General features: G+C 39.8%; 1 protein-coding gene across 1 annotated transcript in view; it reads right to left on the minus strand.

Annotated features, from left to right (window-relative positions):
• The window catches only part of CERS6 (ceramide synthase 6), a 306,091-nt gene that overhangs the window by 55,773 nt on the left and 224,640 nt on the right, over window positions 1–25,678 (minus strand). Inside the window, exons 5-7 of the mRNA XM_032408695.1 lie at window positions 21,995–22,045; window positions 17,778–17,870; window positions 213–341 (exon numbers count right to left, since the gene is read on the minus strand). Coding sequence (XP_032264586.1) covers window positions 213–341; window positions 17,778–17,870; window positions 21,995–22,045 — 273 coding nt within the window. The remainder of the gene's footprint in view (window positions 1–212; window positions 342–17,777; window positions 17,871–21,994; window positions 22,046–25,678) is intronic.

The raw sequence follows: 25,678 nt of genomic DNA on the forward strand, positions 1-25,678 counted from the left end.
TATGTATAAAAATGTACGGACTAAAGTCTCACTTTTACCAATTTAACTTACAAAGAAACACTTTGCAGTTTAAAATCAGTCATATACTATCATGTATCAGTCATATACTATCTTCCCCCAGTGCCACATAGAATAACATAGAAGAACTGATGGTCTTGGGGATTTCCTGAAGTCTAAATTTCAAACTCTTAAAGATGAAAGGAAACTTTTACCTCTAGAAGAGCATCAGCTGAATCATGAAGACAGAGGACCAGGGTCCCTACTCGGGCCATATTGTTGACATATGAAAAGGAAATCAAGAAAATAGCTACAAGGTGATGCAGGAACATAATGCCAAAGTCCTTGAGGAAGGAAAAACACAGCCATGTTAGGTCTTAGAGGACAGCAATGTTTCCATTCATCTCTTCCATTATTCAACAAATACTTCCCAAGGTTCTTAACGGACCTAGCACTGGGGATACTAAAATGAGTAAGATGTATTTCCTACCCTCTGGGAGCTCACTACAGAGGGGCAGAGGCATAAAGGGGACCGGTGACTACAGAGAATGTGATAAATGCCGGGACTAAGGCCAGATCATAAAGGGTGTTTTGTATGTAAACCAAAGAATTTGAAGCTATGGGAGAAATCCTCAGAATTTCAAGCAAAGAAAGGCATTACTTGGATCTCTACTTTAGGAAAATCCTTTGGCAGCGGCGCAGGTCCAACAGGACCACTTCTCGGACTACCGTGGCTGGGGATCCTGCATCCTTCCCCTAGAACATGTCCATTGGGATGGTAAAATAAGAATCCTACACAAACAAGCCCTAAATTTTAAAACAATTTTACTTGTCCATAGTCATTAGAAAAAGAAACTGGCGAAAGTAATGATAAATTGGCCACCTTTATTTCAGTCAATTTCAACGGAGCTGCTGGTCGGCCCATGTGAAAAGACCATCTTTCTCTGACACTGATTTATCTCCTGGCCATCTGGACATGGTTTGTTGTGATGCAGAATTTCTGTTGCTTGGATATACAGTCTCTCATTTACTAATATTTTTACTCTTATTTATTTTTTAAGATTTATTTATTTACTTGAGAGTGTGCATGCACGGGTGGGGGGAGGGGCAGAGGGAAAGAGAGAATCTCAAGCCGACTCCCCGCTGAGCTCAGAGCCCAACACAGGGCTTGATCTCACGACCCTGAGACCACGACCTGAGCCAAAATCAAGAGTGGGACGCTTAACCAACTGAGCCACCCAGATGCCCTTTGCTCTTATTTATAAATCTATTTCTTCCAGAGTATACTTGAACTTCTCTGGATTTAAATGCCAAGATTAGCCCTAGTGGTGATCTACTTGAAGCCTTAGAAAAATAAAGCTATTCATGTAAAGATAAATAAATTAGCCAAAATGAAAAGCATATTATGAAACTGAGAAAGAGAGAGAGAAAGAGAGCAAGTATGTGCATATGCTCTTTATTCAGTAGCTATTGATGTCATATAGTTTTGGATTTGAAAGGTCAACCTCAGTGACTTTTAAATGGTTTTAAAACATTTAAGCAATGGTCTTTGTTTAGATCCTGAAAGCAGCTAATGATTATCCATAAGTAATGAAATATTGCTATTGGGTCCTTTGCCATTTATTTCATTGTATAGTTCCCATATTGAAAAAATTTTCAATTATTTGGTTTTATTTTTTAATTTTTAAAAAGATTTTATTTATTTGAGAGAGAGAGTGAGAGTACAAGCAGGGAGGAGAGGGAGAAGCAGGCTCCCCGCTGAGCAGGGAGCCTGACGTGGGTCTTGATCCCAGTACCCCGAGACCATGACCCAAGCCGAAGGCAGTTGCCTAACCAACTGATCCACTGGGTGCCCCAATTATTTGGTTTTAATATATATAACATGAACCTGCAAAGTTATGGATATTTCTACTGTTTAAATTCCTGTGATATAGAACTCTTAAAAATGTCTTTTTATGTTTTATAAAATTAAGCTTTAAAAGGCAATGATGAAATAAAGTTAAATTTGTATGTTTTAAAAAAAAACTCACAATGTTTCAGTGGTTCTGTATACACATGACTATATCCAGAGGTTACTTTTCTGCCTTGGAAAGTGCCAAACATTTACTGATAACCATACATATTGATTTATTACTAGGATAAACAATGCATTAGTGTCCTAAATAAGGTCAATTTATAGGGGTTTTTTTTCATTTTTTTATTAACATATATTATTTGTTTCAGGGGTACAGGTCTGTGATTCATCAGTCTTACACAATTCACAGAGCTCACCATAGCACATACCCTCCCCAATGTCCATCACCCAGCCACCCCATCCCTCCCACCCCCCTCCACTCCAGCAACCCTCAGTTTGTTTCCTGAGATTAAGAGTCTCTTATGGTTTGTCTCCCACTCTGGTTTCGTCTTCTTTCATTTTCCCCTCCTTTCCCCTATGATCCTCTGTCTTGTTTCTCAAATTCCTCATATCAGTGAGATCATATGATACTTGTCTTTCTCTGACTGAAGGTCAGACAATTTAAAAAATGAATTGCAACTATTTCTCTTCTTTTCAACTAACCTAGTCTCCAAATTCACCGTGTTCTATTGATGGTGGATACCACTGTTGGAAAAATCACCTGTCTTCTATCAGTCAATTCCAACTACCCACAGAACTATAGAACCGAATCTTGCAAACTGTTGACCTACAACTATGGTCCTTCCTTCAGAACCACATTCACCGCACAGTTTTCAGCTCACTGACAGAGAGAAATAATGATCATGCTATTGAATGAGTCTCATGAGTGATTATGTACAGACTAAACTTACCAGTTTTACCTACTTCTGATTTTCTGATGTTCTTGTGGTGTCTAGGATTTTCCTAAATCATTAAAGTTGGACGATACCAAAATTCCTTAGGTATACAATGAAAATTACTCTGATAATGTTTTCTACTGGAAGGTGAAATCTCTTCTCTCCAGGCTCTTATCAAAACTTTATTAGGTTCCAGTACCTGGAGTATCATGTTCTACCAAACAAGAGCTACTTCAAAACAATGCATCAAGTGAAACTAACCTACCAAACAATACTTTAAACTGTTTCCTAAACATAAGTAAATGAAAACATACAGCACTTAATCCAATAGTTCAGTGAGTTTATATTTGCCCATGCTCAATACGCAGATTTAAAATCTAACCTGCTGAGTACCTAACCAGAACATTTTCCACATTTCCTATTGTTCAGCCCTGAATGACTGCTCTGGATTTATTGAAAGAAAACAAGAGTTTTTCTCTATTTAGTTTAAAAATGAATAAATATAAATTGATTAAAATACTTATGGATGATTAGGACCATTTTATAATTAAGTTTCCTAATTCATATCTGATATAAATGTCAATAAACAACACAAAGCTCTTAGCAATATAGCAAGCATCCCCTAAATATGAGAGCCTTGTTTTTGAGACAAAGTTTGCTTTGTGAAGATGATTACTGAATATAAATCCCCTGGTCCTGGAAAACATTTATTACTGAGAGACTCAGAGTTATGCCCATGGCAGAAGACCAATTTTCATTATACAGTCATTATCTGTATGAATATGAAAAAAGCATGAATAATGAATTTTGTCTTTTACATTTCTGCTTCAGAAAGCATTATACCCAACAAAATACCTTCAATAAAAGCCATGCAATCTTTAATGTGTTACCTCTCCTTACCTTGATCCCTTTCTTTAAGTAGGCACTGAATTTGGTCTAAATAACAATTTTCAAATAAACTGTCAACTTGGACCTTATCAATGCAGGGTAAGAACTCCCATCCTCAGGTTTGTTATTGTGGAAAATGACTGGTGTGTGGGTAGACACAGGCCTGGCCACGGGAACCTTAGCATCTTAGGTTGAGAATGTTTTCCTGCATTTTTGGTAGCAGCAATTAGGTAGAAAGATTGTGATTTCTTCTTGGCACTCACACTGAGGACTGATTCCAAAGACCTTATTCAAAACAGACCAGTCTGGTCACCTGTTTCACTGGTGTTCCCTGCCTCCTGCTATTCTGCCATATTGTTTCTGGACATCTTCTCAGCCAACATCAAGGGTTCCTTCTATGTTTGCTGCCTTAATATGGACCCTGACCTCAGCCCTCATTCCAGTGGCAGTTCCTATGTTAATTATCAGAGGTGGAAAAAAAAATCAGATGTAGTCTTGACTCAAAGTCAATTAGAATGAGTCTACAGTGAAAGAATTCAAGGAAGAGCCATCTATTTTTAATACCAGAAACTGGTAAGATAATGCTGTTTTTTTCCTCATTACATATTGAATGGCATTTAGAGAACCAGAATAGCCTCTTAGTCTGTTCTGTGTAGCTTCCACAACAGAACTTCCTGGATACATGTAAAATTCCAGCTACTTGGGCTCCATCGCCAAGTGTTGGAATGAGAAATGGCATCCTTACTTCAGTTCTCCAGGGGGATTTCTTGAAAAATAAAATATTAGTGGTGAAAGGTCAGAAGGATCACCCTCATTGAAACATATGTCTGGTGTTCTGTATGATGGAACTCCCTTTGCAATGATTGGGATGCAAAGACTCTTAGAAATAATGCTCTGTCTCCAGGAAGCACCAGAAATTCATTCATCTTGATGTACAAGTTTTAATGAAAGCAAAATTAACTCATTTCTCATTAGGGGAAAAAAAAAAACCCATCACAAACAGTAAGAAATTTGTTCTCTAAATTCCCATTTGCTGGATAAAGTACTCATAATTTCATAGAGTTTCTTTTGGGAATAATCTTTGCAACAAATAAAGCAAAACACTGGTGAACCTTCTGAAAAAAGAAATAAGAAGACCAAGATTTTTAAGTGATAGCTGATTTAGATGTGCATGGATAGTGAAGAATATGAAATATTTCTAAAGTGCAAGGCAAAGAAAAGACTCTTCCTTCTCAGATGCAAATGACATGTATTAGCTTTCCTGAATTTAACAAATAAAATTAACAAATATAATAAACTTATAATAGAAAATTACCTGAATAGAAATCAGGTAATTATCACCAGGTTACCCTTTTAACAGATTTTCAAATTCTCTAAGGAAACAGAAGGACAACATCGTAACTTTTCTTTTTTTTTTTTTGAGAGAGAGAGAGAATGGAGAGGGAGGGGCTGAGGGAAAGAGAGAATCTTAAGCAGGTTTCCTGCTCAGCCCAGAGCGGGACACACAGCTCGATCTCACAACTCTGAGATCTTGACCTGAGCCAAAATCAAGAGTCGGGTGCTTAACAGACTGAGCCACCCTGGGCGGCCTGGCAACATTGTAATTTAAAACTGATTTCATTGTATGGCAACTGCAACAACAGTTGAAATCTCTCAGGTCTATCTGCTTTGTTTTGCTTTGTTTTAAATAGTTTTTTTTTTTATTTGAACCTTCAAGGTACCTAGAAAGTTGTGTGACTTTTGACAGAATAACATGTTATTTTTTATAGAGATCAGTAACACACTGTCTTCCTATCTCTTCACTTGGGATTTTGCAACCTGAGGGTAAAACTCAGAAAGCTTGGAGAAGCACAGTTGTGCAAGAAGTGGACTTCTAGCACATAACCTGGCAATGTGCAGGGGAGAGCGGCCACACAGGTTCCATCCCCACCACAGCCCAGATGCACAGATGGAGACGGGGAGGATCTCAGACAAAACCTACATATGGCAAGAATAATCTTAGGTACTTTTTCCTTTGAGGGAATAGGAAAATAGGTTCTCAACCTTTGGCTATAGCTAAAGTTCTGATTTACAGCATGAATATATAAAAAAAAAAACTTTTAAAAAGCTGAGAAACAAGAGATTAAAAAACCATCTAGCCATGCATGGTGTGAAAAGTTCACAGAGTGTTTTTAAAAATGTCAACCTTTGGGTATCTGCAGTTTCCCTCAATTTATTTGGTTATTTTATTTTTAGCTGGCCTCAAATGTTGGTGTACTATAAAGAGAACTGGTTAAATGTGCCATTAAAAAAAAAGATATTTCAAATAACAAGGCTCTTCAAAAACTGTAACTTGAATTCACTGTCATTCTCATGGAGAGCCTAGTCATGCTAGGGTAAATATTCACGGGAAATTTTGGGAAGGGATAAAAAAGTGTGATTGATTTGAGAAATATTTGTTCAATTATAAAGTGGAGTAGTTCTCACAAAAATTATTCGGTTACCCTTCTCTAAAATTCAATCCATGAATAAAACTTCACTTACACTAAATCTACAGTCACGTTTATTTCAACACCTTTTTTCCAATAGACTAGATTTTTCCAACTTTGGACTAAATATATACAGATTGAGGTCTTTGCGGGAGATAACGGTCACATACAGACATCATTCTAAAAACAAGTTGTGTGCCAAGAAATTGATTAAAGACATCTAAATTTACTATTGTTACTACCAAAATGTTTGAAAAAATATGTACTGATGTGATTTAAATATCTCTACTAGCCATTCTCAAATCTGACACCCTAACTATTCAGCAAATATGTACATCTAGGCCATTCTAGTTTAAAGCAGAGAATGGCACAATATGGCTCCCAAGCCAAATCTGGCCTCCAAATGGAGATATTTTTGTCAATAAAGTTTTATTAGAACACTGTCACATTCGTTTAACCAATGTCTATGGCAGTGTTCTTCTTACAGTTGAGTACCTGCAACAGAGACTGTGTGGCCTGCAAGTTTAAAATATTTACTATCTGGCCCTTCATAGGAAAGTCTGATGGCCCCTGCCTTAGAGCCACATCTAAGGACCTATTTTGGGAAACTTAAGTCACGTTATCTGAGATGTGACAATTGCATAGTGTCATGTCCAACTTCATCACATTTTCTTCAGATAAAGGATGTATGAGAGATTTAATTTTCTTAGGTGTTCTGAAGTAATCCATAAGATATTACTCTTAAAATTCAGATAAACTATTAAAAAGAGTTTTGGCAGATATCTCTACTAAAATTCTCACGATAAATTACAACTACAACTTCAAGAAAATTTGAAAATCAAGAAATTTTTTCACCAGTTTTTAAAACAAAAGCTGTCTGTCCAGAGGCAGTATTACTTTCCCTAAAGCTAGATGTGCTATTACTTTATAGCTTCTGGGAATATATATAAAGTGAAATTAAGACTGCTGTCTAAGCAGTGTTTACCCAATCTTTCTCCTGTGTAACATTTATGGTACCATTTCAAGATCAAGAACCCATAACCTTGTCTCCATGAATTATTTAGTTAATATTTAATCTTTAATTGATTTTATTACTGTGGAAAAGAATACAATAAAATTTTATTTGTACAACAGAAAATAGTAAGATAGTGCCCCTAATCCCTTCCAGTGTGCCTGGCCAGGGAGCAGAACATTAATTTGCAACTCCCTGGAGTCCTCCTTCATGCTTTCCTTTCCTTTCCCCGTCAAGAGAACACTCTCCAAATACACTATGCTTTCAAGTGACATAGATATTTTTCTTAATTATATACACACACGGTTTTTTTTCTCATTGAATTTTGGGTCTTCAGAAATTTTCATCACTAGCAGTTCTTGCCACATACCAAGTACTTGGAGTTGGAGGCCTTTTATATACGCCTTCTGAGCTCTGTTTAAATTACACCTGGCCCAGTCACACTAACTTGTACAGCTTTTAATGCTAGGAGGGTCACTTCTGAGACATTTTAAATATACTCGATATAAGAGTCTTAAGTGGTGCACAGGTTACAGACTTTATTCTCTCTTTCTCTCTCTCTCAATATCCCTGAGGACAAAAGCAATGGCAACACTTAATGATATCAAGTAAACCCATTCAGGTTGAAAACATCCAGAATGATCAGTAGGGGGCAGACTGTGCTCAAGTAAAATCAGAAACATCCCAAGACTCAAAAACCATCACCTTCATATTTACAGCAAAGCCCTTGAGGCTCAAATGACAATGGGCAATCAAGGACTCAATTTTGTGCTTTAGATGAAGATGAAAAATGTCTCCTTCAGGTCAACCAAGTTGGGACGATGCTGTAAATTGTCAGAAGGGGTTCATAGGAACTCTTACTGTTCCCATGGGCCTTATCTCTTGTCTTCTAACTCCTCATCCCTTCAGCTGCCTGAGCTCCCTGCTCTTCCTCACAAATAGCCAGAACTCTGCCAGCAGAATTCACCTGTTGAACTTCTAGCCCCATGCAGGCTCTGGCCATGAAGGTTTTTTTCTGGCTGGAACCCTGGTATTTTCCCTTCTCTTCTCCAAGCCCCACTCCACTTTGACTACCTGGTGAACTCCTATCTACCTTCCAATAATGCCTACTAATTCTCAAGCTCCATAGGCTCTGACACTGTGATTTAGTCACATAAAGCAAGTACTATCAGAACTGCATTTTATAAAGAAACTGAGGCACAGAGATGCAAGGTAATTATTCCAAAGTCACACAGTAAGAACAGGCTAGAGCCAGATCTGAATTCGGTTGTGTGTGACTCCAGAGCCCAGGCTCCTAACTACACGGCAGGCTGCTGCTTAGAAACAAACGTGAGAAATGACAACTGTGAGGAAGGGAGTCGTAGAGAGATGACACTTCTGAAAACATATAGACGTGAGAGACTAACACACAGAATACGGTCCCGATCCAGAAGGCAGGAAGAGAAGGGGATCACGAGCAAAGATACAGGGTTAGCCATGAGTGGAAAGGGCGCCCCTTCTTAGGAGGCCAAAATTAAGGATGTGGGAATGGGTCCGTCGGTATTTATGGGGAGAGAAACAGAGGGAATTTATGGAGTCAGGGGCAGAGTTAGAGCTATGATAAACCTGAGTGGGTGTTTTCTCAAGACCCCTGGGATGACTTGAGAGAAACTCCCCAGAAGAAGCTGAATGACTGGACCTCCCAAATGAAAGTGGAATCTTCCAAGTGCCAATGGCACCTCCGGTGAGTGGGTGGGACTCCAGAGGCCCGAGACTTAAAGACCCAGAGCCCTAGACCAGCAGCACCGCGTAGATCCTGGGGTGTGGGTCTCTCTGCAATGCAGCAATGCCGTGGCCCTTTGCACGGCACTGGAAGAAGAGGCTCCTGGTCCGTCCCCATCCTGCACTGCAGTCAGCGGTACGTGCCGCTGCCGTGCCCCAGGACTGCCCAGTGCCCAGGAGTTGGGATGTGACATCTAAAGAGGCTTAAGAGCCCTCCTCCGGCAAGGCACTTGGGAGTCTGACTGCCAGATGAAGCCACTAGTTAAGGCAGCCTTTGAATAAAATCCTGTACAATCGCCCCATAAAACATATTTCTTTCCCAGGCGACACTGTTCCATTGTTCTCTCATCAGCCTGCACACAGCAGTGGGCTGCAATGTTCTGATCACAGGTGGTAGCTTATTAAAATCAGCTGCCTCTCCTTCCCTTCTTCTAGTCTGAAGACACAGTAGCGAGAAAGGAACAGGAGCAAGGCCTAAGAGTCAGGGATATCCGCCTCAGAGCTTGGAAGGCAGGATGTTGCTACTCCAGTCAGAAGCGGAAACACAAAAGAGCAACTCTGCACGTCTGTGAAGGAGGCATCAGGTGGCCTGCCCGACTGTGTCTCCAAGGAGCAGCTCTGAGGTGACATGGAGAGAGAGTACCATGTCGCGCTCCACCCCTCTTGGGATCACCAGGTGTCCTCTGGCATGATTTTAGCTTTGCAAACAAAGAAAGGACACACTGATGCCAGCCCGGGTCCTTGAAGTCCTATCTCGAGAAAATACTTAAATAATCTATGCCAGCAGTTCTTGCAGGTTTTCGTCTCAGAACGCCTTTGTATCTTTAAAAAACCACTGAGGACATCAAAAAGTGTTTGTTGATGTGGGCTATATCTCTTAGTCTTTGCCACATTAGACATTAAAACTGAGAAATTTGAAAAGCATTTATTAATTTAAGTCTATGACATGTTAATGAACATAAATATTTTCCTGAAAAATAACCGTATTTTCCAAAATAAAAAAAATGGTGAGGAGAGTGGCAATGTTTTACGTTATTGCAAATCTCCTTGATGTCTGGCTTAAGAAAGGAGAGTTGGATTCTCATTAACTGTCATTACATTCAAACTTTTTTTTTTTTTTTAAGATTTTTATTTATTTATTTGACAGAGAGAGACACAGCGAGAGAGGGAACACAAGCAGGGGGAGTGGGAGAAGGAGAAGCAGGCCTCCCGTGGAGCAGGGAGTCTGATGCGGGGCTCGATCCCAGGACCCTGGGATCATGACCTGAGCCGAAGGCAGACGCTTAATGACTGAGCCACCCAGGCGCCCCTACATTCAAACTTTTATCCTAAGTTATTCCGGTTGAAGTATATAAAGAAAATCTAGTACCAAACAGTTGGAAAAGGGAGAAATATCTTAATAGTCTTTTCAGATAGTTATGAATATTCTTCTTTGATATTGTACCAAAATTTGACAAGTGGGATATTCTTAAAGGTTAGGTGCAATGTAGAATCTAAAACAGTATCAATACCCTTTTCATATTCTTTTACATTTAAGTCCTTTGGTTTGTCTTGACCTTTGAATGGATCTTTTACTCATGTATGACTTTGTAGCATCATGCATTAGTCATCTGGAAAATATTGGTTCACTGAGTCAATTATTTTTAAAAATCACTTTTATTAATATCCCTACCAAACTCATCAGATAAGTCTTTATGGATTGAGATGCTATCAAGCTCTCACTGGTGGACAGGAGTCTTTCAAAAATCTAATTTTTGCTCGAAGGCCTGAGTTTTATCATTGACAACAAATAATGTCAATTTTTTTCTTAAAACAGCTCGGCAAAGTCACTTTTGCACTTTCCAAAAAAAAAAGTGACTATCAAATATACAAGTTGGAATAACCACAGTTTGTCAGTCATTCTTCCAAGTAAAAATGAGATTTACGGGAGAAAAAAAGCAGCTTGTTCAGCTCACAACCCAAAGCACTAAGTGCACATGCTTTTTCTTGAGACAGTATTGGACACTGTCAGGCAGAGAAAGTTCTTTATGCCTACTTCCCATTTTATCACACAAGATATTTTTAAGTGTATACTCAAGAATAGAGAGTTAATAAAATTAACACTTTTTAATTCTTCATCAAAAACATTCTTAACTGAAACTGCCTTTTTTTTCTTCCTGTAAGCATGTAGCAGTTAAGAATATGACTACTAGTACCGTTTGGGGCCACTTCCTGCAACTTTGCCCACTATACAATTTCAACAATTTCAACACAGTCAGGAAGGCAAATGTCATCTTAGTATTATTATGGAAACAGTTTTCACCTTGCAGACCTCCATGGGTCCAAAGACTATACTTTGAGAACTGCTGATCTCAAAAAATTATTTCCAAATATCGTTCAAGTAAATGATAATTAGCCATATTATTAATAATAGCTTCACTAGTCAGGATAAACTAGATTACGTGTCAAAAACAAAGCCCTTAAAACCTCAGTGGTTTAAAACAAAAGCTTATTTCTTATTCACTGCATGTCACCTTGGGCAGGGAAGGGGGCTGGTACTCTGCTCACCACAGTCACTCAGGGACCCAGGCTGATGGAGCAGTTTCCATCTCAAATGTTACCCATCACGATACTACAGGGGATAAGAGACACTAGAAGGTCTCACCAGTGATTAAATACCTCAAAGTGACTCAAGTCAGTTTTGTTCCCAGCCTACCAGTCACCTGGCCCCATCCAACCGCAAGAGGGGACATGGCTGAGTAGTACAATCCTACAAGTGCCTGGGGATAGAGAGGTGGCAATATTTGGTGAACTAAGGGGCGCCTGGGTGGCTCAGTCGGTTAAGCGGCTGCCTTGGGCTCAGGTCATGATCCCAGAGTCCTGGGATCAAGCCCGGCATCAGGCTCCCTGCTCAGCAGGGAGTCTGCTTCTCCCTCTCTCTCTGCCTGCCACTCTGCCTACTTGTGCTCTCTCTGTCAAATAAAAAAAAAAAATCTTAAAAAATAAAAATAAAAAAATATTTGATGAACCAAGTTAATTACCACAGTGATATCTAATATTTATTGAGCATTTATTATGTGCTAGGCACTGTTCAAAGAGCATGTATTATTTATTTTTGCTCACAAAACCCCCATGAGTTAGATTACATGAACTCCATTCTTTGGATCAGGGAACCAAAGCACAAAAAAGTAAAGTACTATGCTCAAGGTCATTCCACATTAGTAGTGGTGCTGAGTAGGCAGATGGACTTCAGAGCCCAAGCCTTTAAACTTCTAAGCCAAAATGCCCATAATTGTTCCCGGGTCTAGAAAAAACTGAGAAAAATAATAACTTTTTCATAAAGATAAATTTAAAGAATTGTCCTTTATTACAAGGTGTCCTTTCTCCTTTAAAATGTTAAAATTTCTCTTCCTTTATGAATTGAGGGTGATAAGTAGCAGATGCTTTTAAAATTTCCTTACTAGGCAAAGTAAAAGGTTGGCAACCTTAAGTTAGTTCTTCTTCCTAATTATTTTTGTTAATTTTAATTGATCAAAAATATAATAATTTGTGACCACTGGCTTTGGGGGTTTTTGTTTGTTGGCTGGGTTTAGCGCTATGTGTTGATTCAACCAAATTTCGGTCATTATGTGCTAGGTAATGTTCTAAGCTCTATTCATCAAGCATTGTACCAGACAGTTTTCGTGGATATTATCTCATTTAATTCCATGCCATCCTGCTTCCTTATAAGGGAGATTATTGCACGCATTTTCTTTCACCTTAAAACTAACTGAAGCAGGAAAGATCTGGAGCGTGGCAAGCCCCTACTCGCAGCAATGGGTGCAGAAGTTACCAGAGAGCAAACACAAGCCCATCAGTAAGTTTCTTGCTAAACTTAATCATCATACCTCTCTGTTAGGAATCTTTTCCAGGATGTAGTTTTTCTCTCAGGTTAAAGACCAAAAGAGCAACAAGCTGATTTCACCAGCTGGGCCCTGGAACTTGGCCATGGATGATTTCCTACAAGGACTCCGAACACGAGCAGCATTTATTGGCCAAGGGCCCAGGCTTTCAAGCCAAACAGCAGCTTAGTTAAAAGGGACATAGGGCTTAGACACGAGCAAGCTGTTCTGAGCTCCAACACATTTATTAGTTTCTCTTGGAAAATTTAGATGTGCAGGAGAAAAACTCATTGCGAACAGGTGCTAAAGAACAGAATTTTAATAAAAATTAAGCCTTGGGATATAAAAGATGTTTCCAATAATGGTGAATACTGAGAATATACCTGTTGTTTTAATAAGATACCTTAACAATTTTGTTCTTACAGAAGAAGGAAGGAAAATAGGAAGGAAGGGAAGCAGAGACCAATGAAGGGAAGAAAGAAAAAGGTAAGTAAGGTAATATCCTCAATATATCATGGTAGCACATAATAGAATATCTAAATTATAACTCCATTATACCAAATGACTACATCTGGGCTTGTCCTTTCGTTCCGGTAAGGTTAATAATAATATATCTCATCACTCACCATAAGTACCAACCCTGGAAAGGATCAAGAGAAGAGGCATTTTAAACACCAGATTCTATATGGAAACAGAGCAACTAAGAAAAAAAAAGGTTGGCAATAGGAGGACACTTCTACAGAAAAAGCGTTTATGAATATAAAAGCCATTTTAGAAAGACTCATAAACTCATTAAGTCACAGAAAATGATTTCGAAACCTCACTTCAGTTATTGATTTTAACAGTCTGAGGCATGCATTCAGATTCAATGTTTATAAATCCCGGCCCCTACTTGAAATGGCCATTCAAGTTCATTGTCATTTAATAGGGAAACTAAAGAAACATTCTTTATAACTTTCTATTCATAACCCTATGAAAAGTCTTCCATACTGTGTTGTCAATGGGTGTCTTCAAACAGCTCTATTTCATAATGAGGAGGCAGGCTGTTGTTACAGGGTTTAGTTAATAGCTGGTAGTGCTAATACAAGACAGGGAATGTATTTGGCAGCCAGGATATTGGATTAATCCTCGCTGATGGATGGAACAGCAGATCCTCTAAGCACTAGAGCAAGGGAGAAGGAGCAATGAAGGACCTGCAGTGATAGTCAGCAAGATGCAAAGGAGAAAAGTGAGAGCTATGATGCACTAAAGAGAGATGGCAACAGAGAAAAAGGCCTTCCTCATTAAAACCTGTGCTGAGTAATACACAGGTCTGGTGGCGGCTAACTTCTCACTCTGTGCAAGAAGGAGAATAAACCAACTGCACCAAGAACGTACAAAGCTACTCTGACCAGCTGAAGAAGGGAGAGGTGCCAGATGTCTGAAACAAGCTATTGGTGTTGACTAAGAAAAAAAAAATGGAGACTTCATTGCTAAACACTGACAGTATGTACAGGCCTGAGATCAAGTCCATGAACTTCACTGTAAAATTACCCTCTTCATACATAGGTGGTTTCCACACTGATGCAAGATATATTAAAACCATACAAAATGATATATTTCAACCCTTGAAAACCATCCCCTTATGATAACTTTTAGATAATGGTCACTTGACTTAAAACAATGAAGACTCTATGAGTCCTCTTGGCTCACAGAAAACACACGTTAAATGCACGTTGAGAAAGTTCAAGCAAATGGAAGGGGTTTGGTGACTTTGGGTATAGCAATGTCTCGCTGGGACTAGGCTCCTAGGAGCCGAGTACAGTTATCGTCTTGCTTTTATTAATCTATTTGACTCTAGATGGCTCACCTAATTCTCACTAAGCAAAAGAGAAACCAATAAAATGGCAAAGAGCTGCAAAAGGCTACTACCTCTAATGTCAGGAGCATGGCAAGGCAAGATAATGCAAGAATTGTTTACATGTCTAATCTCAGACTGAATCACAGAAACTTGCTGGGTAAATTTGGGCTCTAATTCATCCCCACACAGCACAACCTTGAAAATTTTACATAGACTCACTGTATATCAATTTTCCCAGCTACAAAATGGGAAAATATTCAAACCTCCTTTTTTATGCAAGTTTTTTCTGTAGCTACCTGGAGAAAAGTGCTCCTCTAAAGAAAACAAAATGCATATTACTCAGCCTTATAAAAGAAGGACATTCTGACACAGGCTACAGCACGGATGATCCTGACGATATCATGCTAAGTGAGATAAGTCAGCCACAAAATGACAAATATTGTAGGATTCCACTTATATGAGGTACCTAAAGTAGTCAAATTCATAGAGACAGAGAGCAGAATGGTGGCAGCCAGGGGCCAGGGGAGGGGACAATGGGGGAATTATTGCTTAATGGGTACAGAGTTTCAGTTGTACAAGATGGAAAGAGTTCTGGAAACTGGTTGCACAACAATGTGAATGTGTGTAATACTTCTGAACTGCACACTTCAAATGGTTAAGATGGTACAATTTTATGTGTTGTATTTTTACTACAATTAAAGGTTTAAAAAATAAATAAGTAAAATGCACAATAAGCCTAGCACTGTGCCTAGCACAGAGGACATGATCAGTCTAGAAGTACTAGGTACAGGAATGAAGAAGACTCTTCATGTAAGACAGATGACATCTAATCGGATTGGCCTACCGCCACCAAGGGACCTTTAAACATTTCCAGAAAGTGACTCAGCATGGTACGATGAGGAAGGAACCGCAAATGATAGTTGTCAATGAGTTATCTGCTCTGCCAAGCTCTAGCCCTCAGAGGGACCATCCCCTTCTGAGAATCAAACAACAGACATCTCACGCAGGCTGTGCAGCCACACAAGGTCAGGAAAGCCAGCTTTGTGCCGGTCGAGAGAGCCTCTGCGGGCGGAGAGTGGCAGGCATGCCCCTGGGGAAAGGGGCTGCAGGTACTAGGGCCACAGACTCATATGTGTTCTTCCGCAGCCACTTGGATATCACTTTGTAATTTAGCAGCTTACGATCTAACCAAGGAAGTTACAGCGTTCCAGTACTGTGCTCCTTGACAACACATAGTTCTGTTTCCAGAGGAGTTTGGAAGATATCCATTAGTAAGTCAGAAGACATTCTGATGAGTTCATTTATTCACTCACCCTAAACTTACTGATCCCCATCACCAGCAGGTACATTGATGGCCATGGTACAAAGATAAACGTATCTTGCTCTTTTGCCCTTCAAGTCTAGGGAAGGGACAGAGGCAGGCCACCAGGTCAGAGTTCATTTAGGAATGTCATATTTTCATGATGTATTTTGGTGTTAGATAACTCTAATTAAGGAAAAACTCATTCGTGGGGCTGGGACACTGAGAGCTTACTCTCTCCCAGGGGCTACCAATACAGTTAAAAAATAGAATATGTACACATTGGGCACTTGTAAACTAAACCCATAGGAAGGAGTGGTCAAAAATCCTGGAGGAATTGAATTAGCCTTCAAAGAAGAGATTACTTTTGGACTAGGTCGGGTTTGGGAGGAGGGAAATAGGATATATTCTAATCAAGGTAAGGTCTTGTAAAAAAACAAAGGTGCATGAAAAAAAAATTATGTCTGAACAGTGATGAGAAGATACTCTTGCTAGGACATATGTGTGTGTCAGAGGGGGAGGCTGGGGGAGGGGTAGGGGGGATGAGACTGGAGAAGTAGCTTTGAATCATGTTAACAACCCTGAATATTACTCCAAGGAGTCTGGCTTTGTCTTGAAGGTTTTAGAAATATAACTCTTAGGTGGCAGGTAGGCAAGAATGGCTATTCAGATAGGAGGACCATTTAAAAAGCTATTGGAATAGATTAAGAAAAAGTAGAGATGACTTCAACTAAATGTGTCCATGACATTAAGGGTTCAAGTATAAGGAAAAGCAAAGAGGAGAAGAGGAGAGCAAAGGAAAACCCTAGCTCATGGGACTGTTGGTTACAAGGATTACTGGAAGAAGCACAAGACTAAGGGATGATCGTGTCTTCAGTTAGAAATACTTTGCATGTAAGATTCAGTTTCCTCATTCATAAAATGAGGATAAATAATAAATGATCCAACTGGATTTTGGAGTTGATGGGAGGATTAAATGATAAAACAAATACAAAGAACATATTATTATTACTTACGCCTAGATTTGTGGAAGTACAGACCTGGAGAGAACCCAGGGCCGAAGAGAAACATTTGGGAGCTCTTGGCACATGAGTTATGGTTGGTAGTGCTAAAGGTTATAAGCTTGATCATCCCAGGAGATGATGTTCTGTCATCTAGGACTAGACCCTGTGCACACAAATGAGCAGCACATGAGGCACTAGGCTGGAGGCCAGCAAAGACGACTTTGAAGGAATGATCCAAATATGGGAATCTGGAGAAAATGGTATGATGGAAAAATTATAAGCAGTAAATAGCCAGAAGTGCCTATTCTTCCCAGAAACTGGTAGGATGAGAGCTGGAAGGGGTCGGTTTGAGGAGTTCAAGAGCACCCCCAGCAAAAGCCAGTCCAGTGAAGGGGACGGGTGGAGGCTGATCACAGTTCATGTAGCAAAGTTGTATCTGCATGATGTATTTGGACACTAGATAATTCTAATTAAGGAAAAACTCATTCGTGGGGCTGGAACACTGAGAATTTACTCTCTCCCAGGGGCTACAAATACAATTTTTTTTCTTTATTTAATTTGAGGAACAGAGGGCCTTATGAATCAGACTGAGAGAAAATTGCTGTTGTTTGGATTCATGGATACAATTTTTTCACAGAGAAAAGAACACTAGGTTTGGAGGCAGGAGGGAAGAGCCAATGTGAACAAAATATAAAGCCCCACCAACAAAATAGGAAACTTTCTATGGGAATACAGAAAGTAGTACTAAGCTAGCGCTGCCGGAGAATAGAAGTGAGTCCTTCGAGACTCCACACCCATCCGCCAAGGGTCATTAAGGACACACACCTGCAAGCACTTCACCACACAACCACTCTTACCTTTCTTTTGATATCAGTGAACTGGGAAAACATTAAAGACCAATAAAACGACAGCTCCAGGATATAATAGTAGTGAAGGTCAGTTGTGAGTGGCTAAGGATCAAAGAAAAAAAAGGAAAGATTAATAGTTAATAGGAAACCAATTAGTGTCCCAAACATCTCAAGCTCAGGGCTGAAAAGTGACACGGTCTTACGCCTCTACAGATGCCAGCCCCATTCTCTCTGTGGAGAAGAAGGGCTTTGAAGCATGCCTCTAATCCACAGCTTGATGGCATTAAGTTTTGTTTCATCCCCAACCAAAAAAGTGTCAGTGAGTATGAACATTTGGTACCCAAGTCACTATTTATTTTAACAACAGGATTTATGATGGTTCCTTGAGATAAGTATCTGTAAGACTCCTCAGCAACCTGGAAAAAAAAAAAAAAAACCACATACACAAAAAGAATAACCCTGGAAAGTGCCGGGAGATTCCACTGTACAGGGGCAAGGGAGGTAGGTGATAGAAACTGGGGTGCCAGATGGGTCACGGAGGCAGAGTTTCAAGTTCTGCATTAATCAGAGCTTTCTTGTTATTAGGAAATGTTCTGTACATTGCAAATATCAGAAAAGATAATTCAAAAATATTTATTAAAAGACACAGGGACAAGGAAGCTGCCAAGAAATACCAGGCTAGGCCCCCAGCCAGGAAATCTGAGATCAAGTCTCAGCTCCATAGCTCAGTAGGTATAAAATTTGGGCCTTAATTTACTTATTGTAAAATGGAGGTGACACATGCTCTATCTGCCTCAGAGGTCCAGGAATGGGGATAGGCTCAGAGAGGCAGTAGAAGTCAGGAATATTTATTTTGTTTACTGAGCTATAATGAAATGTCTTACTTTACTAGAATGAATGAAAGACCTTTGAAATGCATCACCTCCATGCTACCCACAAGGTAACAGTATATACAGTAACGACAATGGAAACTTTAATGTTCTGTGAACCAATAGCAGCGTAACAAATTACTTTCACGAGAAGCTGGCGCTCACTTAACTACTAATTCTACCAACTTTATGCATTGGCACTAAAGAAAACAGCTGTCCCTCCCACTGATCTTTGGCAACAGTGAGGGGACAGGATACTGTCTCAACAGCCATCCCAAGCTCTGAGAGACAATGAGCATCAGTGCGTTTATCAAACTCAGCACCACCCTGGAGAGAATATATTTTCCACTGAATTGTCCTTTTAAAATTTGCAGGCATTAGCAATAAGGGATGGGTATTCAGGTCGGACATATGGCAGCAATGAATCTAGAAAATAGGGCACTGGCTTCAGGACCCTTGGAGCCAAGGTTAAATTTCAGTTTTAATGAGAGTTCCGGCACCACCACCTGGGAAAAGCCACGGAGGCCTATGAAGACAAGTGAGAGTACATCCAGAAACCACAGTGTTCATAAGAGAGCATCATCATATTACAAAACTACCATGCTCATGGAGTGCTCTGCAGCTGACAAAGCTTACCTGCATGTTAATTTCTTTGACTCTCATAAAAATCCTACAAAATTAGTACCATCATTTTCTAGATGGTATAGTTGACAGGCAATTGCCATCAGTTAGTTTGGGTTGAAAGGTCAATCACAGGTCTTCCAGCTAGTGAGGCTCTGTGACTACCATGTTAGGGCTTCTCATTCCCAACTTGGGCTCTTTATGACAAACTAAACAGGCCCAACTAAAGACCACTTTCTGTTATTTTAAACTTAAAATATACACATGTATATAAAAATCATCATACAATAAATTACATATATGCTCATACACAAGGAGCAGTGAGTCCTTAATAAAATTGCAACAGACCACTATTCTCATCTAAATATATGTCCAATTATTTAATATACATGCTAAAGACATAATAAATATACTTCATCAGCATGATCTGTCTTTAAAAGTACCCTTAAGGCCTGAGACTGACTCTGAACTATAATCTATATATTTATGGAGACATAGCTACCCACAATGCACTTTAATTACATGCATAATAATTACATGCTGTTTAATTTTTTTCCCCACACATACAAAAAGAAAGAGCTGATTTTTTTTTTTTATTAGAATACGGAGTTTATCAAAGATGACCACTATTCCTATAAGAGATCATGAATTGGTCCTAGATTTTGGGGGCTAATGTCAAATTATTCATTTATAAGCAACGATGACTTATCAGCAGAAGACAATCTTGATCTGAATCCCCACACGCAGTATCTTTCCTTCTATTCTAATGATGTTTCTTATTTTTATTTTTTATTTTGTCATTATTTTTTAAAGATTTTATTTATTTGAGAGAGAGAGAGCACAGAGCGAGAGCAAGAGAGAGACAGAGCACGAGCAGGGGGAAAGGCAGAGGGAGAAGCAGGCTCCCCGTGGAGCAGGGAGCCTGATGCAGGGCTCGATCCCAGGACCCTGGGATCATGACCTGAGCCGAAGGCAGACACTTAACCGACTGAGCCACCCAGGCACCCCTATTTTATTATTTTTTAAAGATTTATTTTATTTTATTTTATTTTATTTTATTTTATTTTATTTTATTTTATTTTATTTTTAAGTAATCTCTATAACCAATGTGGGACTCAAACGTACAACCCCGAAATCAAGAGTCACGTGCTCTACCAACTGAGTCAGGCAGGCGTCCCAATGTTTCTTATTTTTAAACATAACTATGTACCAGACCCTCAAAATTTCATGTTAAATCTCTAGTTTTGTCTGTGAAACAGTCAGCAACTACAATTTTGGGCCACTGCCCCAGCAACTAATTACCTCAGAAAAAAGCAATTCCTTAGCTCCAGCCATAAATGTGAAAGTTATTTCAGACTATGTTATCGTTATAAGGAAGAGTGAGTATTACATTTCCTGTGATATCTGTCTCAGTGTTGTTCATATGACAGAATTTACCTCATAAATGCAGTGCATTAGGGCAGCTACCACATCAACGCGAGTTACAGTTTCTAGAAGGCTTTGACGTACTTCTATAAATAGAATTCTAGCTATATTCGGATTTTTCTACTCAGTATACCATTACAGGACACAAAGAGAGGTGCAATGACAATATCCCAAGTATTTAAGATAGTAAAACAGCAGTTGAGCCTGAGAATTGCAATTGTGCACAGTAAGTGATTGGTTTCGACGTTGCTTCAGTCTCCATCAGAATGCCCTGGAAAGCTCAGCTTTCTCTAACCGTGTCATATTGCTTGTTTACATTCTTTTCTAATCTGAATAAACTACATGAAAGAGATGGAAATGCAAACTGGAACTCCATTTCAATGTGTCCCTAGCCCTGAACCAGCCCAAGGAGTTTCCAAAACCAGTCCCTAGCCTGTTGCAACACTGAGTGTAACAGAGAAGATACAGAGCATGCTTGCTCCCCAGTAACTTTATGCATACCAAAAAGACCAAATGCCTCTAAAAAGGCAACCCAAGGAATGGCAGTCAAAGTAAAAAATCCAAGGTGCCTATCATAATGTGTCTCTTTATCACCAAAATACATTGCTGCATTTGATTTTCTTATGTAATATATCCCAATTAAACTAGAAATTCTATAAAATTTTCAGTTAAGTAATTACTAGAAAAGACCCAGCTACGATATTCAGATAGTAACTGATCTGAGGAACATAACACATGCTAATATTATTGAATTCATGGACAGAGGCAAAGGTATGTCGGGGGTGGGGATCTGAAATGTTCCCTTTCTGGGATATAATTTTCATCTCATTTTTGATGTTGGTTTTAAATCTAGTGTAATGATACAAGCCCCTTTTCCCATGCTCAAGGAAATGGTACTTGATATACATATTTAGAGGTTGCTCTTAAGCCACAAAGCGGCCTGAACTCTGCCTGTCTGCCACAGCCCTACATTTGAGCTTAGCCCGCTTGCTGTCCAGTGAGACCCTTGCTGGTTCAGGTCTTCAGGCTCTCTGCGGTAATCAGACGTACATCAGCTGTTAGAAGCAGGAATCCCCCAACTATCGAACTGACCGTATCTTACTCTTCAGCAAATGCACCTTCCAGCTTATTCCATTTGCTAAAGCAATTGAGCTTTGATTCTGAACTTCACTGACAACACAAGCTACTTCCCTTAACTAGGCTAAGTCTGCATCACGCAGCAGGGGTGGGGGCAGAGGCCCGAAACCATGACCCTGGCCTACGGAAGATACTCTGCGCGTGTAAAAGACCCAGATGGTAACGTCTCCTTACCTGATACGGGTAGTTGTACCAGCAGTGCCTTGTATTCCACAACCAGGGGGTCTGAAAAAAATGACAAGCACATTTTACATGGTTTGGAAATGAAGCAGGATAAGAGATGCTTTTGACAGATGCTTGTCCCCAATATTTGGGATTTCAATAATCTACCTGTATGAGAACTGAAGGACTTTAACTAGAATTAGGATATTAAAGCAATTAATATTCCATTATACATGCTCTCTGAGTAATCTTCTAAACTCAACTGGTAGTGACGTAGGAAGACGTTAGGGGCCAAAGCCGACCGCCAAGAAAGAATTCTTGAGACGTCTTTGGTGCAAAGGGGTGGTTTTATGAAAGCACGGGGACAGGACCCGTGTGCAGGAGGAGCGGCACTGGGGTCATGAGGAGCGGCCCATGATATACCTTCAAGTTGGGAGGGGGTTAGGGATAGCGTAAGTCTCTAAGGAATTTTGGAAGCAAGGTTTCCAGGACCTTGAGGGGGCTAGCTGTTGTTGGGAAAAGGTCATTTATTACTGTCGAATAAAAACCTTAGTCATGAGACCCTTCAGATGTATACTGGTGGGCCATACGCTTGAGGCATGACTGCCAACACAAGGAAGTTTCCAAAAGAATTTTTATATGTAAAAGTAGGATTACAGGATCCTGGGGAAGGGGGGAACGGGGCTAGGATTGCCTTTTGCCCTTAGCAAAGTGTCAGCATCAGGGCAGTTGAGTCCCTAGAGGAATGTCCCTCTGCCTGCTTCAAGGACTTGTCGGTGGGCTCTAGGTAGTAAAGAAATTTAATATTTTTTCTTCTGCCTTTGTTTCCCACATCAGTAGTATTTCAGGCTACTTCTGCGAGAGAGTCTCCACTGGTGTTTTTTGTATGTTACAAAAACATACTGGTTACTGGTTACTGGTTACATGGACACCTTCCTACTATGTAATCAGCCTCTGCCGCAGAGCCTTTTAGGGGTCTCACTTAGACCAGATGCAAATCATCAATCTCACTATTACCAATAAACAATGCTGACAGTTGGTGCAAACTACTCTGAAACTCCTCCAACCCAACGTTGCAAAGCAACATTATCAATCAATCCTTTCATGCTTTGATGACCAGTGGTTAAGTAATCAGGCAGGTATACTGATTTCAGTAGAACAGCCCAGACTAATTCCAGGCCCGAGGGAATTAACCCTCAAGGCACACTCCACTCCCCAACTCACGGTCAAGGTCTTTTAAAGACAAAACAATCACTCTTAATTTGACAGCAATCACTTGCCTTACAACACTGTAAAATCAAACAGAACAGTTAAGGGTACACACAGATTCCAAACACTTATAGAAAGCAGGGAGAGACTGGTATACATTTAAACAGGCTGCTGAACAATCCAATGATACCAGCACAAACTCTCTCATATTATTATATTAACTTTATAATTCTTTTATATCTCTGACCTACAGTTACCAGCATTTTGCAGTATACATACATCTACATACATTTGGTATGCATCTGTACATTTCTTAGTGAGAAACATCATTTATCCTTAACCCGGCCCATGTTTATGCATCTCAAAATGGTAATATTATCATTGAAAGATTCATGTTAGATATATTTATAAGGACCCAACCCCCTTCCTTACCTTGTCCCAGACCCTATGAGATTAAAAGTTGCTGCTGTCTGCAGTAGGATAAGGTACTTGCCTCCCTAAGAGCCATAGGTACCCTGTCACCCCATTATCCTCTTCATCAGCCCTGTACCGATGAGTATGAAGATGATGATGTTAGTATTTGCTCAGACATCCCTACGCCCACACTCTTATTTTTTTTTAGGGTTTTTCTCCATGATCTGTTATTTACTTAACCAATTAAAAAGTTGTTTAGCTCAAGACCGCCCTATACACTTTTAAAGGCTCTCGCATAGGAACTCATTTTATCCTTACAATAGCCAGTAGTATTTGCTTCATTTTATCCATAAGTAAAATAAGGCCCTGAGTCGAAATGACTCTCCAGGTTAAACAGCTAGGCAGTCCCAGAGCTGGAAATCAAACTCACACTCTCCGGTCTCACACACAAATGTGACTACTGTGCCCCCTGCCTCTGAGTTAATAAGAACTGAACCTGGCCTTGGCTTAGGGAGCCAGACTGAAATAAAAAGCCACCCTCTGCCCTAAACCATTCTCCTTTCATTAAAGCACTACTGATTTGCCTTCCTTTTTCCTGGCTTTGCCAATGGCCGTACACATCCCGTAACCTCACTGCGTGTACCATCCTGGGTGCCTGAGTTGCATGCCTCTCTGTCTCCTCCGTTCCTCTCACCTATCACCTTGCTGTGTATTACTGACCTACCTCACGGAGTGCTTGTGAGGCTCATGTGAGGGAGCACGTATACAAATACTTGGGAGGCTTCAGAAGTTTAATGTGTTGTTGTCACACAGTCATATAAACACATGTCCTTTGAGGAAGACACAAAAATAATGAAAAATAATGTGTATTTTCATTGCTATTAACATTTCATGTACAGCCCACTTTGGGTCTTTTTTTTCTATTTAATACAGATATAAATATACATAGATTTATTTTGAATCAATAAATTAAACACACATACATACATGTTAAATGTGGGCATGACATACCAAAGTCTATTTTAAAGTATAGTATAAATGATAGTCTTTACCTTTTTTCTGATAAAGCTGGTTATTACTTCAACAATTAGTTGAAAGTTCTGGGGGGCAGGTTTGGGGGAAAGGTATATCCTATGCATATGTTTATGCCCCCAGCACCTACCCAAGCTGACAGTTTAGCATTCGTTTACTGAATGCTAATGAAAAGGAATACAGAATTAAATGCAAGGCCTATGACAAACCTCGTAGCATTTTTCTGAATCGATCAGTCCCAAGCCTACAGGACACGTTTGTGCTTGCCTCTAAAGATGCAGTGGGACTCTCTCCCAATGTGGCCACTCCTTCCAGTCACAGGAAGGAGAACAAAGGTCTGACTCCCAGTGACCTAGAAAAATCCATTATTTAGAGCTTTCCTTCCTCTGTGAGTTTCTTGGCTTCTCTGGCTTTTTCCTCACACGCAGGCTGTTCCCCATGTGCATCAGATGCACACCTCCTAGACTTGTTTCTATTACATGCTGAAACTTGACTGACCTGCAGAAATACTGGATGAGTCTTTGTCTCTCGGTGGACCCCACCCACTTGAGACAGGAACAAAAGGCCTGGATCTCAGGAATTTGATGGAGCTACCAGGGCCCGAGCTCAGCCTGCAAGCTTATTTGCCAAACAATTTAATGAGAAGTTCCCTCACATGGCGACACATGTTCACATACACCTCTCACTTTGACAACACGAGATAGGAATATCACCTTCTATATGCATACCACATTTTTCTAGGATCTCATGGCATGTGCCTCCCCTACCCCATGAGACAGGTAGAACAAATACAAATGTTATCTTTCTCAACTACAGATTAGAAAACTTAAGTCCATGAGAAAGTGATTTTCCTAATTTTTGATAGTTCAACACTGGGGTATGCATCTGAAGTAGCTGCTCATAATTTAATATATTAGGTATAACTTCTTTTATTTGAATTGATACCATGAAGCTATATTTTCTTAAAATCAATTTCTTTTATCAATTTTTCCCTTTTCCATATTTCTGGGGTATCTTTTCAGTTTTAACCGTTCAGTTTCC

The sequence above is a fragment of the Phoca vitulina genome, unplaced genomic scaffold (genome assembly GCF_004348235.1).
Source record: "Phoca vitulina isolate PV1807 unplaced genomic scaffold, GSC_HSeal_1.0 scaffold1, whole genome shotgun sequence".
Lineage (NCBI taxonomy): Eukaryota > Metazoa > Chordata > Mammalia > Carnivora > Phocidae > Phoca > Phoca vitulina.